Source organism: Macaca fascicularis, chromosome 3 (assembly GCF_037993035.2).
Source record: "Macaca fascicularis isolate 582-1 chromosome 3, T2T-MFA8v1.1".
In the NCBI taxonomy this organism is placed as follows: domain Eukaryota; kingdom Metazoa; phylum Chordata; class Mammalia; order Primates; family Cercopithecidae; genus Macaca; species Macaca fascicularis.
The window spans coordinates 72,365,178-72,383,663 of NC_088377.1; the positions used below are offsets into that span (position 1 = coordinate 72,365,178).

The window sequence follows — 18,486 nt, forward strand, 5'->3', positions numbered from 1 at the left end:
AGGATATGTGCCCTGGAGACAAGTCTATGTCTTTCTTCCAAGATGATTTTGAGGGCTTCAAGTTTAAAGGGAAAAGGGTGGGATACTGGTAAGTACACAATTTTCATGTAAGAAGAGGATAGAAAAATACAGTCATTCATGCCTTTGTCTGGCTCAGTGAATCTGCATTTTTTTTTTTTAAACATCAGATGACATAGACAAATAGGGCAGAAGAAAAATGCAGGGAACCTGAATTTTTACATAAGATAACACAGACAAAATGGGGCAGAGGAACAGATAGGCATTTGAGTCTGATGGAAAGGGAAGTGACTGAACCTATAAACTATCAATTTACATTTCTATGATAAAATTTTAACAGAAACACTTTGGGGTAAAGATCTGCAGCTCACTAGGAATTTTATTGTGGACACATATCGGGGGAGGTATGCAGCTTTTCATCTTGTAGCCATCTTATTTAGGAACCAAAAGGGAAAGGCAGGTTTGTGTGACCCAGTTCTCAGATTAACTTTTCTGTTTGGCTTACTGAGTTTGGAGTCCCAAGATTTAATTTGCTTTCACATGTGCACATGAATAAAGCAATTTCTTAAAGATGTATAGAGAGACTTAGATTCTGACACAATAATAGTGGGAGACTGCAACACCCCACAGACACTAATAAATCATTGAGGCAGAAAATTAACAAAGATATCAGGACCTAAATGCAACACTTGACCAAATAGTCCTAATAGACAGCTACAGAATTCTTCATCTACAAATAACATGATATACATTTTTCTCATCACCACATGGCACATACTCTAAAACTGACCAATTTTTAATCAGAATAAAACAATTCTCAGCAAATCCAAACATCCCATAATTATACCAACCGTTACACACTCAGATCACAGCCTGATGAAAATACAATGGAATACAAAGAAAACCACTTGAAACCATACAATTACATACAAATTAAAAAACCTGGGCCGGGCATGGTGGCTCACGCCTGTAATCCAGCACTTTGGGAGGCAGAGGCAGGCAGATCACTTGAGGTCAGGAGTTTGAGACCAGCCTGACCAACATGGTGAAACCCCACCTCTATTAAAAACAAAAAAATTAGCCAGGCATGGTGGTGGGAGGCTGAGGCAGAGAATCATTTGAGCCTGGGAGGCAGAGGTTGCAGTGAGTCGAGATCATGCCACTGCACTCCAGCCTGGGTGACAGAGTGAGACTCTGTCTCAAAGAACAAACAAACACCTGCACCTGAATGACTTTTGAGTAAATAATAAAATTAAGGGAGAAATCAAGAAGTTCTTAGGAACAAATGAGAACAAAGTACTGCAACACAGCTGACCTAGTGTTAAGAGGGAAATTTACAGCACCAAATGTTCACATTAAAAAGTTAAAAAGATCTCAATTTAACAAACTGACATTATAAATAAAAGAATGAGAGCAGCAAGAGGAAACCAACTTCTAAACTAGCAGAGGGCAAGAAATAACCAAAATCACATCTGTACCAAAGGAAATTTAGACATGAAAAACTATACAAAAGATCAAGAAACCTAGGAGTTAAATCTTTGAAAAAATTAATGAGTTAAATAAACCACTAGTTAGATTCATGAAGACAAGATCTAAATAAACACAATTAGAAATGACAAAAGAGGCATTACCACTGACCCCACAAAAATACAAATAACTGTTGAAGTCTGCTATGAACACCTCTATGCACACAAACTAGAAAATCTAAAAGAAATGGATTAATTCCTGAACAAATACATCCTCCCAAGACTGAGCAAACATAGAAATTGAATCCCTGAATAGACCAATAACAAGCTCCAAAACTGAATTACTAATAAATAGCCAAGCAACCGAAAAAAGACCGGGACCAGAGAGATTTACAGCTGAATTTTACCAGATGTACAAAGAAGAGCTGGTACCATTTCTCCTAAAACTATTCCAAAAAATTGAGAAGGCACTCTTCCCATCCCACTATATAAGAATAGTATCATATGATACCAAAACCTGACAGAGACATAACCAAAAAAGAAAATTTCAGGTCAATATCCTTGATGACCATTTATGCAAAAATCATCAGCAAAATACCGGGAAATTGAATCCAGCTAATCATAAAAGCTAATCCACTATGATCAAGTAGACTTTATCCCTGGCATATGAGGTTAGTTCAACATACACAAATCAATAAATGTGATTCATCACATAAACAGAAATACAGACAAAAACCACAAGATTATCTCAATAGATGCAGAAGAAGCTTTCAATAAAATTTAACATCCTTCGCATTAAAATAATTAAAGGCCCTCAACAAAGTAGGCATTGAAGGTACATACTTCAAAATAATGAGTTATCTGTGAGGAACCCACAACCAACATACGGGATGGACAAAGCTGGAAGCATTTCTCCATGAAAACTGGCACAAGACAAGGATGCTTTCTCTCACCACTCCTATTCAACATAGAACTGGTAGTCCTCACTACAGCAATGAAGCAAAAGACAAAAATAAAAGGCATCCAAATAGGAACCAAACAAGTCAAACTATCCCTGTTTGCAGACAACACATCAAGAAAAGCCTATAGTCCCCACAGAAAAGCTCCATAAACTGAAAAGTAACTGAAGCAAAATTTCAGAATACAAAATAAATGCACAAAAATAAGTAGCATCCCTCTACATCAACAACATCCAAGCCGAAAACCAAATCAAAAACACAATCTCATTCACAATTGCTACAAAAGAATAAAATATTTAGGAATACAGCTAACCAGGGAGGTGAAAGATCTCTACAATAACAATCAAAAACACTGCTTAAAGAAGTTAGATATGACACAAATAAATGGAAAGTCATTTTATGCTCATGGATAGAAAAGATCAAAATTATTAAAATGGCCATACTGCCCAAAGAAATGTACAGATCTAATATTACTCCCATCAAACTACCAAAAACATTCTTAGCAGAACTTTAAAAAAAAAAAAAAAAAAGATTTTAAAATTTATATGGAACAACAAAGAGCTCGAATAGCCAAGGCAATTCTAAGCAAAAAGAACAAAGCTGGAGGCATTGCATTACCTGAATTCAAACTATACTTCAGGGCTACAGTAACCAAAGAAGCATGGTACTGGTTAAAAAAAAAAAAAAAAAAAAAAAAAGACAAACAACAACAACAACAACAACAACAAAAACCAGACCAATAGACCAGGGCAACAGAATAGAGCCCAGAAATAATGCCACACACCTACAGCCATTTGGTCTTTTGACAAAGCTGACAAGAGGAATGCAGGAAGAATTCCGTATTTAATAAATGATGCTAGAATAACTAGCTAACACTATATAGAACATTGAAAGTGGATACCCTTCCTACACCATATATAAAAATCAACTCAAGATGAGTTACAGATTTAAATGTAAAACTTAAAATTATAAAATACCCTGAAAGATAACCTAGGAAATACCATTCTAACATACAAACTGACAGAGATTTCATGATGAAGATGTCAAAAGCAATTGCAACAAAAGCTAAAATTGACAAATAGGACCTAATTAAACTAGCTATTTCACAGCAGTGGAAACTATCAACAGACAACCTACAGAATAAAATAATATATTTGCAAACTATGCTTCTGACAAAGGTCTAATATCCAGTATCTATAAGAAATTTAAAGAAATTTATAAGAAAAACACAACCTTATTAAAAAGCAGGCAAAAAAATATGAACAGACACTTTTCAAAAGAAGACATACATGTGGCTAAAAAGCAAATTTAAAAAATGCTCGGTCAGGCGTGGTGGCTCATGCCTGTAATCCCAGCACTTTGGGAGGCCAAGGCGGGCAGATCACGAGGTCAGGAGTTCGAGACCAGCCTAAGATGGTGAAACCCTGTCTCTCCTAAAAATACAAAAATTAGCCAGGCACGGTGGCAGGCACCTGTAATCCCAGCTACTCGGGAGGCTGAGGCAGGAGAATCACTTGAACTCAGGCAGGAGAGGTTGCAGTGAGCCGAGATCATGCCACTGCACTCCAGCCTGGGTGACAAAGTGAGACTCCATCTCAAATAAATAAATAAATACTCATCACTGGGCCGGGCGCGGTGGCTCAAGCCTGTAATCCCAGCACTTTGGGAGGCCGAGACGGGTGGATCACGAGGTCAGGAGATTGAGACCATCCTGGCTAACCCGGTGAAACCCCGTCTCTACTAAAAAATACAAAAAACTAGCCGGGCGAGGTGGCGGGCGCCTGTAGTCCCAGCTACTTGGGAGGCTGAGGCAGGAGAATGGCGTGAACTCGGGAGGCGGAGCTTGCAGTGAGCTGAGATCCGGCCACTGCACTCCAGCCTGGGCGACAGAGCGAGACTCCGTCTCAAAAAATAAATAAATAAATAAATACTCATCACTAATCATTAGAGAAATGCAGAGAAAAACTGCAATGAGATACCATCTCACACCAGTCAGAATGGCTATTGTTAATAAGAGATGCTGGCAAGGTTGAAGAGAAAAGGGAATGCTTATACACTGCCTGTGGGAGCATAAATTAGTTCAACCATTGTGAAAAGCAGTGTGGTGATTCCTCACAGAACTAGAAACAGAATTATCATTTGACCCAGATACCTCATAATTGGGTTTATACCCAAAGAAATATAAATTATTCTGTCATAGAGACACGTGCACATGCATGTTCACTGCAGCACTATTCACACAGCAAACACATGGAATCAACCTAAATACCTATTAATGGTAGACTGGATAAAGAAAATATGGTATGGTAGGGCATGGTGACTCACACATGTAACCACAGCACTTTCATAAGCTGAGGCATGTGGATTTCCGAAACTCAAAAGTTCAAAACCAGACTGAGCAATGTGAAAGAACCACGTCTTTACAAAAAACACAAAAAGAAAAATTAGCCGGGCATAACGGTACACACCTGTCGGTACACACTTGGGGGCTGAGGTAGGACTGCTTGAGCCAGGGAGGCTGAGGCTGCAGAGAACCAAGATCACACCACTGCACTTCAGCCTGTGCGACAGGATGAGACCCTGTCTCCAAAAATAATTATAATAAAAATAAAATACAACAAAATATTTAATACAAACAAAATATGATACATCAACATCATGGAATACCATGTGGCGATAAAAAAGAACAAGAGCATGTCCTTCGCAGCAACATGGATAGAGCTGGAGACCATTAGCCTTAGAAAACTAATGCAGAAACAGAAACCCAAATATATTTTCTCATGTATAAGAGCTAAATAATAAGAACATACGGACACAAAGAGGGGCACAACAGAGGCCTAGTTGAGGGTGGAAGGTGAAAGAACAAAAAGGGTCAAAAAAATACTTGTTTGGTGCTATGCTTAGTATTTCAGCGATAAAACAATCTGCATACCAAACCCCCACGACACAATTTTACCTATATAACAAACCTGCATGTGTACCCCAAAACAGAAATAAAGGTTAAAAGGAAAAAAATCCATGGGTGTGAGAGAATGCAATGTAGGTGGGAGGACTGGTTTGTGCTACAGACAGTGGCCCAGATGGAGCTGTCCTCTGATTTATCTGTGTCCATGCAAGCAGATGAGATTATGAACAGGTGGTCCAGAACCCTTGGTTGGTAGAGAGAGCAGTTTGCTCTGCAGATTCAGTGTCTGGGAATAGCAATATGCCAGACTTGTAGACACTTTTGTGGGTTTTTGGCAAAAAACACTAGAATAAAAAAATGCTGTAGTGAAATACCTGAGGGCGGTGCCTAGTCCTGAGAGGGGGGTGGACACATCAATGTCTAGTGGGTATGTTTGTGAGTGGGTGGAAATTCTGGGATGGCAGCTGCAAGAAAAGTGGGTCTATAATCAGAGCACCTTTCCTCTAAGTTTTCAGTCCTCTCTCACCATGGCAGGAGACCTGGAATCACAGGACAATGGGCAGTGTGACAGTCTGTGTGCAGGAAAGTAGAGCATCCCATTCCCAGACACCCAGAGTTCCACTCCAGGCCAGGCCTGTTTGATATCTTTCTTCTGGCACCAAATCTGTAAAGTTTGCTTGATATCAAGCAATTCTCCAAAACTAACACATTGTTTAACATTTGAATTCCGACCCCAGAGTCAGCAGACCCTGATTCAGGGCTCAGTCCCACAACACTGTCCTCACTGCAGATGCCAAACACCATATGGGCCAATCTGTGCTTCTAAAACTACTGTTTGAAAATTTAGAACACCCATAAACTCCCTCCAGTTCAATAATTTGATAGAGCTACTCAAAGAACTCAGCAAACACTGTAGTTATGTTGACCAGTTTATTATACAAGATACAACCCAGGAAAATTTAAATGGAAAAAATGTACAGGACAAAGAAAAGAGGTAGAGAAAGATGAAGCACATAGATAATCCTGGTAAATAGCTGTGATTAATAAAATTCCCCATCCTTTGTGTTCTCCAGGAACAGTTTATGAAAAGAAACACCCTTCCCATTATGACTTCGATGGTGCTCTTTTTCTTAACTATTTAATAACCAAACACTCACTCTGCGTATTTTGTTCTTTTTCATATTAAAAAATTAGCTGAATTTTTCTTCAGTGGTCAAAATAAAATTCTTCTTAATCAAACTTCACTTAAGTTTATCTCCTTTCCACAGGCTCCTGAACTTTGAGCTACCCTCAGTCTGAGCCAACATACAACCCCATTTTTTGTCCCTCCTAAAAACTTGATGACTTCAGGATAAAACATTTTCTAATCTAGTATATGATTTTTTCACCTTTCATTTGCCATTCCCCTGTGATCTTCTTTCTAAACTTCTTTGCTCCTCCCTAAGAAAAAAAGTCTTCGTCTGCATAAACTTTGCAATTCTTAAAGATCTTATAGTTGGTACTTCCTTCTGTTGCAATACTCCTTTAAAATTCAAATTTTTTTTAGAGAAACCTCATTCTGTTTTTACAAAGTAAAAAAAAAAAGTAAAATACTGCCTCAAAACGATAACAACTTCATCTTTAGTAAGACTCTCCCATTCCTCTTCCATCTTAATGTTAACTGCATCTGCCTGTGGGTCCCCCGATGTCCAGGGCTCTGTAGCTTCTCTCAGAATAAAGGCTTCTTCCATGGCTGGAGTGAGCAGGGGAGGCTTCCAAGAAAGAACTAACTGGGCTTTTAATAACCTCCCTTCCCTTTGCAGGCTCAATATTAGCCTTAGCTTGGAATCACTGGGCACAAGCTTTAATTTCCATGTCAAGGTTATTCACTTGGGTTTTGAAACAGCTTTAAAAATTCAGCAAAATTATGCACAGTATTTATATATGGGAAGGAATTTATTATTATTATTATTTTGAGACAGAATCTTGCTCTGTTGCCCAGCCTGGAGTGCAGTGGTACACTCTTGGCTCACTGCAACCTCTGCCTCCCAGGTTCAAACGATTCTCCTGCCTCAGGCTAACGAGTAGCTAAGACTACAGGTGCCCTTCACCCATGACCGACTAACTTTTCAGTAGAGACGGGGCTTCACCATGTTGGCCAGTCTGGTCTTGAACTCCTGACCTCAGGTGATCTGCCCACCTCAGTTTCTCAAAGTGCTGGGATTACAGGCATGAGCCACTGCACCCAGCCAAGGGAAAGAAATTTTTTTTTTTTTTTTTTTTTGAGACGGAGTCTCGCTGTGTCGCCCAGGCTGGAGTGCAGTGGCCGGATCTCAGCTCACTGCAAGCTCTGCCTCCCGGGTTCAGGCCATTCTCCTGCCTCAGCCTCCCGTGTAGCTGGGACCATAGGCGCCCGCCACCACGCCTGGCTAATTTTTTTTTGTATTTTTAGTAGAGATGGGGTTTCGCCATGTTAGCCAGGATGGTCTCGATCTCCTGACCTCGTGATCCACCCGTCTCGGCCTCCCAAAGTGCTGGGATTACAGGCGTGAGCCACTGCGCCCGGCCAAGGGAAGGAAATTTTAAGGTGCTTACATTTCATACCTCAATAAGAAATGCAAAAGTATTTATTCCTTTCAGATGATAAATGTATTATTTTATGATTTTCATTAAAAATTATGTAGTAATCAATTGGTCATATGGGAACACTTCTAGGAGGTACCAACTTTCATCTTATAAAATTTAGCATTAACCGGCTGGGTGCAGTGGCTCATGCCTGTAATCCCAACACTTTGGGAGACCAACATGGGCAGATCACTTGACGTCAGGAGTTCAAGGCCAGCCTGCCCAATATGGTGAAACCCTGTGTCTAATAAAACTACAAAAATTACCCGGGCATGGTGGCACATGCCGGTAATCCCAGCTACTTGGGAGGCTGAGGTAGGAGAATTGCTTGAGCCGGGAAGGCAGAAGTTGCAGTGAGCCGAGATCGCACCACTGCCCTTCAGCCTGGGCGACAGAGCAAGACTGTGTCTCAAAAATAAAATAAAATAAAAATGTAGCATTATCCTTACAAACCAAGATGACAGGATATAGCACAGAGGTATTCACTGTAACAAACATACCCTGCAAAAAGAGGAACTGCTGTTTTCATAAATCTATGTAATTCATCAATTATCTACCACATTTTCTTGTAAAAATGTATTCATTTTCTACAGCCAAAATGGAAGAGAGGTTTTTTTCCTTTTTGTTTCCCTGGTAGCACTCTAAAAACTAAGCCTTGGAATACTGTTGGACATCACACAGGCATAAAAAACACACCTGAGAAAATTCCTAAACTAAGTCTGGGAAAGAAAAAGGTAAATTAGAATTCTTAATAAATGGAATATATGATTAGATATTATTTTTTTCTGAAACTCACCTCTTTTATGCTCTTTGTAAATATTTTCTTACCTTTTAAATCCTACTAATAAAATGCAAGTTACAGTTATAAACTGAAATCAAAATAAGTGAACAAATCTTTTCAAGGTGACAAACCCAGGGAGTGGCGGTGCTGATTAAAAAACAGATGTGTCTGACTCATGTGTCAAGTCAGGCCACCCAATCACTAGAGATTCTCCCACCCCATCCTGCTCACTTATGCTCAGTGACCACCATGCATTTCACTTTGCAAGTTCTTGTACCATCTCACTGGAGTCAAGTTTGAATTTTTTTTTTTTTTGTCTTCTGGGATACCATTTTTTGTTTCACAAATCTTAAGAGAATCCAGGGGGCAGAAATTATTTCTGTGTTTTCCTCTCAATACCAGCATCTGATTGGCTGACCAGCAATATGCCTCAGAAATGGAAGCTGGGTTGAGCCAACACAATCTTAATGCCTCAAAGAGTTAGCTTTCCAAAGGAAGGAGATTCCTCTCAGCCCCGGGGCATCCACCTGCTCCCTTGAGAGGCTACACTCCAACCTCAGATTGTCCTATGTCTCCCATTCCCAGATACCCAGAGTTCCATTCCAGGCCAGGAGCTGAAATTTACCAGAGATTCTAGCATACACAGCCACAGTAGATATCTTGATTTATCCACAGTACTGAAATCCAGGACCAGGAGAAAACTGAAAGGTGGCTGAGGACACATCACCCCATAAAGTTTCCAAAGGGAACCCCTGACCCAAAAACATTCTGATAAGATCTCTGTGCCTAGGGACGACAAAAGGAAAATAGGCACAGACTTTTTTTTACAATACAGTGTCAGGGGATTATTTTTTGTTTTCTTCTCATTGGAAATATTTTCAAACAGCAAACAATTTTTTTAAAGTGTCATCCAATAATTTGTCAACAATGATTAATTAAAATACAGTATCTAAAATGTACACTAAAGGACAAATAGTTGATAATGTGAATTAGGGAGTGGAAGTTGGCATTTGGGAATGTCAGAAGAAACTGGAAATTTAGCATTTCACTGCAAGTCAGTTAGACTAAAAGAATGGGGAATAAGGAGTAGTCTTGAGACCCTGCTTGAGACACATGTGAAAGTTGCAGGGGAAAATCTGTCCCCTGTGGAGTGTGAAAATAATTAAATGGCAGACAATTAGACTGAGGTGGCTCTAGTCCCAGGGTTTTTACTTTTAAAAAAGTCTAACTCAAATGCATTTTTTTGTAAATTACTACATTGGGGCAAACAAAATTTAGGCTTAATCAACCATAAACTGCCAATTAAGCTCTGATTACGTGACCAGAAAATTTCCACCTTGATCTAAAACTAAGAAACTACATAACTCTCCCTAACCAATTATTGAATTTGCTTTCCTTTATCATGCACCTTATAGTAGTATTTTCTTAAGTCCCTCCCACGGAAAACAAACTACAAACCACAGCTGGGTGTTCTACAATTCTTGAATTACTCTTTGATTAAATTCTTCAATATTTTTGCGGTGACTTCCACAGATTTTTAAGAGAAAAAAGATGGACTAGGAACTCCACAGACTAAAGCTTTTAAACATTCATGAACCCCGCATCCCGACTCAGGATTCTCTCCTGATGACCCCCCCGGCATCCCTGCACAATCGGGTAGAGATGCGGCGCTGCGGGTGCTGAGCTGCCCAGAGAGGGCTCCAGGCCAGGGCACAGTCACTGCGCAGGGAGAAAACAGAACGCCCAAGGCCCCGGCTGTCAGCCCAGCCGCCATCTTACGGCTGAAGGGGACTAAGGACCGAGCTGCGCCAAAGAGAACTCCGGGCCGCGGGAGACTGAGGGCCAAGCTGCGCCAAGAACTCGGGGCCGCGGATTTTGGAGGCCCGAGTCCAGCCACAGCCACTTCCGACCGGTTCCAACCAGCCCCTCCCCCTCTCTCGGGATGTCGGATCCAGCACTCTCACCATCTCTGGGTTTCCAGGGGGTCCCGGCGTCTTAGCTGTGGATCTCCCAATATCTGCAGGTTACAGGGACACTAAGGCTGGGCCTCTAGGAGCAGAGGACACTGAGCAGTGAAGAGAAAACCAGGAGCTCCGGCTGCAGCCAGAGACAAAGGCCCCGCCAAATCCCGGAAGCCGTCCTGTCCACTCCAGTTGCGTGCCTGATTGGACGGTTCCCAGCCCAGCGATGCTGATTGGATAACGTTTGCTGCTCCACTCTCTCAGGAGTGACAGAAGATACGCTCAGATGCTGGGCTGGAAGAAGATAAAGTGAAACCTAAGCTGCAGCCTTTTCAGGCAGGGCTTCCTCCCTGAGTTGAGCCAGGTCCACCAGAAGGCATTTGCATTTAATCTGCGTATAAAGTCATATGCATTTATGAATAATGTATTATGTGGCTATTCACACATGAAAATAATGTAACAATTATTTTAAAATTCCAGATTTTATGTCCTTTCTGAATTCTGGTCCTTTGAGCAGGCCAATTGAGAGTTTAAAAAGGAGGCAATCCTCTGAAATAAAACGTGAGCCACATGTGTATTCTGAATTTCCTAGCAAACTTTAAGAAGGAAGAAGAAACAGGTGGAATTCATTCTAACCATTTAATTAACCCACTATATCAAAAATATTATATTAATATCTGAGCAATATGTAATTATTAATGAAGTGTATATATTTTTGGAACTAAATCTTTAACTCTGTATTTTACCTTTCTAGCACATCGCAGTTCAGACCAGCCACATTCTGGACGCCCAGTAGCCATACATGGCCAATAGCTGTCACATTGAAGTGCAGCTTCGACAACAGGGGGTTGAAGGGCCTGAACATTCCTTTTCTGCCAGAGGTGAGGGAAGATATTGGCTTCTCCCGACCAATATCTCTCTTTAGTTCTGAGGTGGAACAGACCGTGGCCATAAAAAGAGCAGAGGGCAGCAGGTATAAAATAACCCAAGGCTGTTAAGAGTTAACGTAATTAATATGGATATAATTAAAACTACTAGATGTATGAAAAACAATTCTGCATAATATATAAACAAAGGCAAAATATGCTTTTAATGAAGAAAGTTAGAAACATTTTATCTAGTTTGAAATTACTTAATGATTGTTTCAAATTAAAAGAAAAAACCAAAAATATAATATAAAAAGTTGAAAAATTTATTATAACAGACTATAAAACATTTATGAAAATCTACAGTAGCCAAAAATGACACATTTGATGGATTTATTTATAAGGTTTTATTAAAATTAGCTTTAGTATTAATAATACACTAATACAAAAGTAAAAGTTGATTTTCTTTCGAACAAAAATTTTACATATCAATATGACATAGTAAAATATTTTTGTTCACCTTTTGAATAAAGTTTAAAATAAAGAAAGTAGAAAAGAGATAGAATTTTTCTCATGCTATCGTTCTCAGATTTTTTGACTGGAAAACTGAATTTCCTGTATCAAACAGTAAATGATTTTCTTTTTTAAATCTTTTAATTATCACTTTGGATAAATAAATGGCTATTATTTTATAGTGATCTGTGATCCTGTATTTTAGTGAAGCGTTTTAACCCTATAACATATTTGACAGGCTTCCCAACATGAAATTTTGCTTAAAAAGTGTCTTTTTTTTAGACCCCAAACTTTTGGATGCTATAGTGTCAATGCAGCATGCAAAAGAGTGATAAACAGGCAGGGTGAGGTGGCTCATGCCTGTAATCCCAGCACTTTGGGAGGCCGAGGTGGGCAGATCACAAGGTCAAGAGATGGAGACCATCCTGGACAACATGATGAAACCCTGTCTCTACTAAAAATACAAAAATTAGCTGGGCATGGTGGTGAGTGCCTGTAATCTGAGCTACTCAGGAGCAAAACTTCGACTGAAAAAAAAAAAAAGTTAACTTACCTGGAAGCATTATCAAAATAAAAATAATGTTTGCCAGGCTTGGTAGCTTATGCCTGCAATTCCAGCATTTTGGGAGGCAGAGGCGGATGAATCACCTGAGGTCAGGAATTCAAGACCAGCCTTGCTGACAGGGCAAAACGCTGTCTCTACTAAAAATACAAAAATTAAGCCAGACGTGGTGGTTGGTGCCTGTAATCCCAGCAACTCAGGAGGCTGAGGCAGAAGAATCTCTTGATCCCAGGAGGCAGACGTTCCAGTGAGCCGAGATTGTGACATTACTCTCCAGTCTGTGTAACAGAGGGAGATTCCGTCTTTTTTAAAAAAAAAAGTGTGTGTATATATATATATATATATGTGTGTGTGTGTGTGTATATATATGTGTGTGTATATATATATTTGACCTTCTTAACTTATATTTTAATAAATATGTTATTAATATTTATGTCAAAATTGTATGAAATTTCTAAAAATCAAATATATCTGAGTATATACTCATTCATAATTATGGTTATTATGATAAATTATTGTAGGCAACAGATATAATTAATTTCTTTTAATTTGTTTCTTTGCAAACATGTAAAGTCATTTCCACAGCTAATGGCTTAATTCTGATGTAGTTTCTAAAAACTTTAAAAGCATGAAAAATCCTAGAATACTGTGTCTTCAAGGAGGTTCATGAAAAGATGGAAAAGGCCCAGATGAGTTGAGTACAGATTTCTGATAACGTTAGAATTATATTGTTTGAATTAGGTAAAGATTGTGAGAATTCGGCCGGGCATGGTGGCTCACACCTGTAGTCCCAGCACCTTGGGAGGCCGAGGCAGGCAAATCACGAGGCCAGGAGTTCTAAACCAGCCTGGTCAACATGGTGAAACCCCGTCTCTACTGAAAATACAAAAAATTAGCTGGGCCTAGTGGTGGGCTCCTGTAATCCCAGCTACTCAGATGGCTGAGGCAGGAGAATTGCTTGAACCCAGGAGGCGGAGGTTGCAGTGAGCCGAGATGGCGCCTCTGCACTCCAGCCCAGGCGACAGAGTGAGACTCCATCTCAAAAAAAAAAAAACCTGTGAGAATTCTAATGAAGAGACTAACACACAAAACTGCTAATTTAGGGAAAACATAAATTAATTGAACATCAGGTAAATACTCTGCCACATTTTTATGCTAAATCAGCTAGCACTAAAATTTTTGTTTTTACATTAGTGTTTTTTTAAATTGTACTTTAAGTTCTGGGGTACATGTGCAGAATGTGCAGCTTTGTTACATAGTTATGCACATGCTATAGTGGTTTGCTGCACCCATCAGCACATCACCTACTATCCGTCCCCAGCCGTCCACCCCAAAACAGGCCCCAGTGTGTGATTTTCCCCTCCTTGCGTCCATATGTTCTCATTGTTCAGCTCCCACTTATGAGTGAGAACATGCGATGTTTGGTTTTCTGTTATTTTGTTGTTTGCTGAGAATGATGGTTTCCAGCTTTATCCATGTCCCTGCAAAGGACATGAACTCATCCTTTTTTATGGCTGCATAGTATCGCATGGTGTGTAAGTGCCACATTTTCTTTATCCAGTCTATCATTGGCGGACATTTGGGTTGGTTCCAAGTCTTTGCTATTGTGAATAGCGCCGCAATAAACATACATGTGCATGTGTCTTTATAGTAGCATGATTTATAATCCTTTGTGTATATACCCAGTAATGGGATTGCTGGGTCAAATGTTATTTCTAGTTCTAGATCCTTGAGGAATCACCACACTGTCTTCCACAATGGTTGAACTAATTTACACTCCCACCAGCAGTATAAAAGTGTTCCTATTTCTCCACATCCTCTTCAGCATCTGTTGTTTCCGACTTTTTAATGGTCACCATTCTAACTGGCATGAGATGGTATCTCATTGTGGTTTTGATTTGCATTTCTCTAATGACCAGTGATGATAAGCATTTTTTATATGTTTATTGGCCACATAAATGTCTTCTTTTGAGGATTGTCTGTTTATATCCTTCACCCACTTTTTGATGGGGTTGTTTTCTTCTTGTAAATTTGTTTCAGTTCTTTGTAGATTCTGGATATTTGCCCTTTGTCAGATGGATAGATTGCAAAAATTTTGTCCCATTCTGTAGGTTGCCTGTTCACTCTGATGATAGTTTATCTTGCTGTTTAGAAGCTCTTTAGTTTAATTAGATCCCATTAGTCTATTTTGACTTTTGTTATCATTGCTTTTGGTGTTTTAGACATGAAGTCCTTGCCTGTGCCTATGTCCTGAATGGTATTGCATAGGTTTTCTTCCAGGATTTTTATGGTTTTAGGTCTTACATTTAAGTCTTTAATCCATCTTGAGTTAATTTTTCTATAATGTATAAGGAGGGAGTCCAGTTTCAGTTTTCTGCATATGGCTAGTCAGTTTTCCCAGCACCATTTATTAAATAGGGAATCCTTTCCCCATTGCTTGTTTTTGTCAGGTTTGTCAAAGATCAGATGGTTGTAGATGTGTGGTGTTCTTTGTGAGGCTTCTGTTCTGTTACATTGGTCTATATATCTGTTTTAGTACCAGTACCATGCTGTTTTGGTTACTGTAGCCTTGTAGCATAGTTTGAAATCAGGTAATGTGATGCCTCCAGCTTTGCTCTTTTTGCTTAGGATTGTCTTGGCTATGCGGGCTCTTTTCTGGTTCCATATGAAGTTTAAAGTAGTTTTTTCCAATTCTGTGAAGAAATTCAATGATAGCTTGATGAGGATGGCATTGAATCAATAAATTACTTCTTCACGATATTGCTTCTTCCTATCCATGAGCATGGAATGTTTTTCCATTTCTTTGTGTCCTCTCTTACTTCCTTGAGCAGTGGTTTGTTGTTCTTCTTGAAAGGGCCTTCACATCTTTTGTAAGTTGTATTCCCAGGTATTTTATTCTCTTAGTAGCAATTGTGAATGGGAGTTCACTCATGATTTGGCTCTCTGTCTGTTATTGTTGTATAGGAATGCTTGTGATTTTTGCACATTGATTTTGTATCCTGAGACTTTGCTGAAGTTGCTTATCAGCTTAAGGAGATTTGGGGCTGAGACAATGGGGTTTTCTAAATATACAATCATGTCATCTGCAAACAGAGACAATTTGACTTCCTCTTTTCCTAATTGAGTACCCTTTATTTCTTTCTTTTGCCTGATTGCCCTGGCCAGAACTTCCAATCCTATGTTGAATAGGAGTGGTGAGAGAGGGCATCTTTGTCTTGTGCCAGTTTTCAAAGGGAATGCTTCCAGTTTTTGCCCATTCAGTATGAGATTGGCTATGGATTTATCATAAATAGCTCTTATTATTTTAAGATACGTTTCATCAATACCTAGTTTATTGAGAGTTTTTAGCACGAAGGGGTGTTGAATTTTGTCGAAGGCCTTTTCTGCATCTATTGAGATAATCATGTGGTTTTTGTCATTGGTTCTGTTCACGTGATGGATTACATTTATTGATTTGCATATGTTGAACCAGCCTTGCATCCCAGGGATGAAGCTGACTTGATCATGGTCAATAAGCTTTTTGATATACTGCTGGATTCGGTTTGCAAGTATTTTATTGAGGATTTTTGCATCAATGTTCATCAGGGATATTGGCCTGAAATTTTCTTATATGGTTGTGTCTCTACCAGGCTATTATTGAATTATTGCCTCAATTTCAGATCTTGTTATTGGTCTACTCAGGGATTCAACCTCTTCCTGGTTTAAACTTGGGAGAGTGTATGTGTCCAGTAATTTATCTATTTCTTCTAGATTTTCTAGTTTATTTGTGTAAAGGTGTTTCTAGTATTCTCTGATGGTAGTTTGCATTTCTGTGGGATCAGTTGTGATATCCCCTTTATCATTTTTTATTTCATCTATTTGATTCTTCTCTCTTTTCTTCTTTATTAGTCTAGCTAGCAGTCTGTCTATTTTGTTGATCTTTCCAAAAAACCAGCTCCTGGATTCATTGATTTTTTGAAGGGTTTTTTGTGTCTCTATCTCCTTCAGTTCTGCTCTGATCTTAGTTATTTCTTGTCTTCTGCTAGCTTTAGAATTTGTTTGCCCTTGCTTCTCTAGTTCTTTTAATTGTGATGTTAGGATGTCAATTTTAGATCTTTCCTGCTTTCTCTTGTGGGCATTTGGTGCTATAAATTTCCCCCTACACACTGCTATAAATGTGTCCCAGAGATTCTGGTACATTGTGTCTTTATTCTCATTGGTTTCAAAGAACATCTTTATTTCTGCCTTTATTTTGTTATTTACCCAGTAGTCATTCAGGAGCAGGTTGTTCAGTTTCCATGTAGTTGTGCGGTTTTGAGTCAGTTTCTTAATCTTGAGTTCTAATTTGATTGCACTGTGGTCTGAGAGACTGTTATGATTTCCATTCTTTTGTATTTGCTGAGGAGTGTTTTACTTCCAATACTTTGGTTGATTTTAGAATAAGTGTGATGAGGTGCTGAGAAGAATATATATTCTGTTGATTTAGGGTGGAGAGTTCTGTAGATGTCTTTTAGGTCCACTTGGTCCAGAGCTGAGTTCAAGGCCTGAATATCCTTGTTAATTTTCTGTTTCATTGATCTGTCTAATATTGACAGCGGAGTGTTAAAGTCTCCTACTATTATTGTGTGGGAGTCTAAATCTTTTTGTAGGTCTCTAAGAACTTGCTTTATGAATCTAGGTGCTCCTCTATTGGGTGCATATATATTTAGGATAGTTAGCTCTTCTTGATGCATCGATCCCTTACCATTATGTAATGCCCTTCTTTGTCTCTTTTGATCTTTGTTGGTTTCCAGTCTGTTTTATCAGAGATTAGGATTGCAACTCCTGCTTTTCTTTGCTTTCCATTTGCTTGGTAAATATTCCTCCATCTCTTTATTTTGAGTCTATGTGTGTCTTTGCATGTGAGATAGGTCTCCTGAATACAGCACACTGATGGGTCTTGACTCTTTATCCAATTTGCCAGTCTGTGTCTTTTAATTGGGGCATTTAGCCCATTTACATTTAAGGTTAATATTGTTATATGTGAATTTGATCCTGTCATCATGATGCTAGCTGATTATTTTGCCCATTAGTTGATGCAATTTCTTCATAGTGTTGATGGTCTTTACAATTTGGTATGTTTTTGCAGAGGCTGGTGCCAGTTGTTTCTTTCCATGTTTAGTGCTTCCTTCAGGAGCTCTCATAAGGGAGGCCTGGTGGTGACAAAATCTCTCAGCATTTGCTTGTCTGTACATGATTGTATTTCTCCTTCACTTATGAAGCTTAGTTTGGCTGAATATGAAATTCTGGGTTGAAAATTCTTTTCTTTAAGAATGTTGAATATTGACCCCCTTTCTCTTTTGGCTTATAGGGTTTCTGCCAAGAGATCTGCTGTTAGTCTGATGGGCTTCCCTTTGTGGGTAACACGACGTTTCTCTCTGGCTGCCCTTAACATTTTTTCCTTCATTTCAACATTGGTGTATCTGACAATTATGTGTCTTCAGGTTGCTCTTCTCGAAGAGTGTCTTTGTGGTGTTTTCCATATTTCCTGAATTTAAATGTTCGCCTGTCTTGCTAGGTTGAGGAAGTTCTGGATAATCTCCTGAAAAGTGTTTTCCAACTTGGTTCCATTCTCCCCGTTGCTTTCAGGTACACCAATCAAATGTAGATTTGGTGTTTTCACATGGTCCCATATTTGTTGGAGGCATTGTTCACTCCTTTTTATTCTTTTTTCTCTAATCTTGTCTGCTTGTTTTATTTCAGTAAGTTGATCTTCAATCTCTGGTACCCTCTCTTCTGACTTATTGATTCAGCGATTGATACTTGTGTATGCTTCATGAAGTTCTTGTGCTGTGTTTTTCAGCTCCATCAGGTCATTTATGTTCTTCTCTAA

The 18,486-nt window shown here is 39.2% G+C and overlaps 1 protein-coding gene across 2 annotated transcripts in view; it reads right to left on the bottom strand.

The window, feature by feature from the left end:
- LOC102121466 (uncharacterized) overlaps window positions 1-10,879 on the bottom strand; it is a 53,334-nt gene extending 42,455 nt beyond the window's left edge. For both annotated transcript variants that reach the window (XM_005549456.4, XM_005549454.4), the window contains exon 1: window positions 10,698-10,879. In XM_005549456.4, coding sequence (XP_005549513.3) covers window positions 10,698-10,700 — 3 coding nt within the window. In that variant the 5' untranslated portion in view covers window positions 10,701-10,879. The remainder of the gene's footprint in view (window positions 1-10,697) is intronic.
- Between the last annotated feature and the right edge of the window lie 7,607 nt (window positions 10,880-18,486).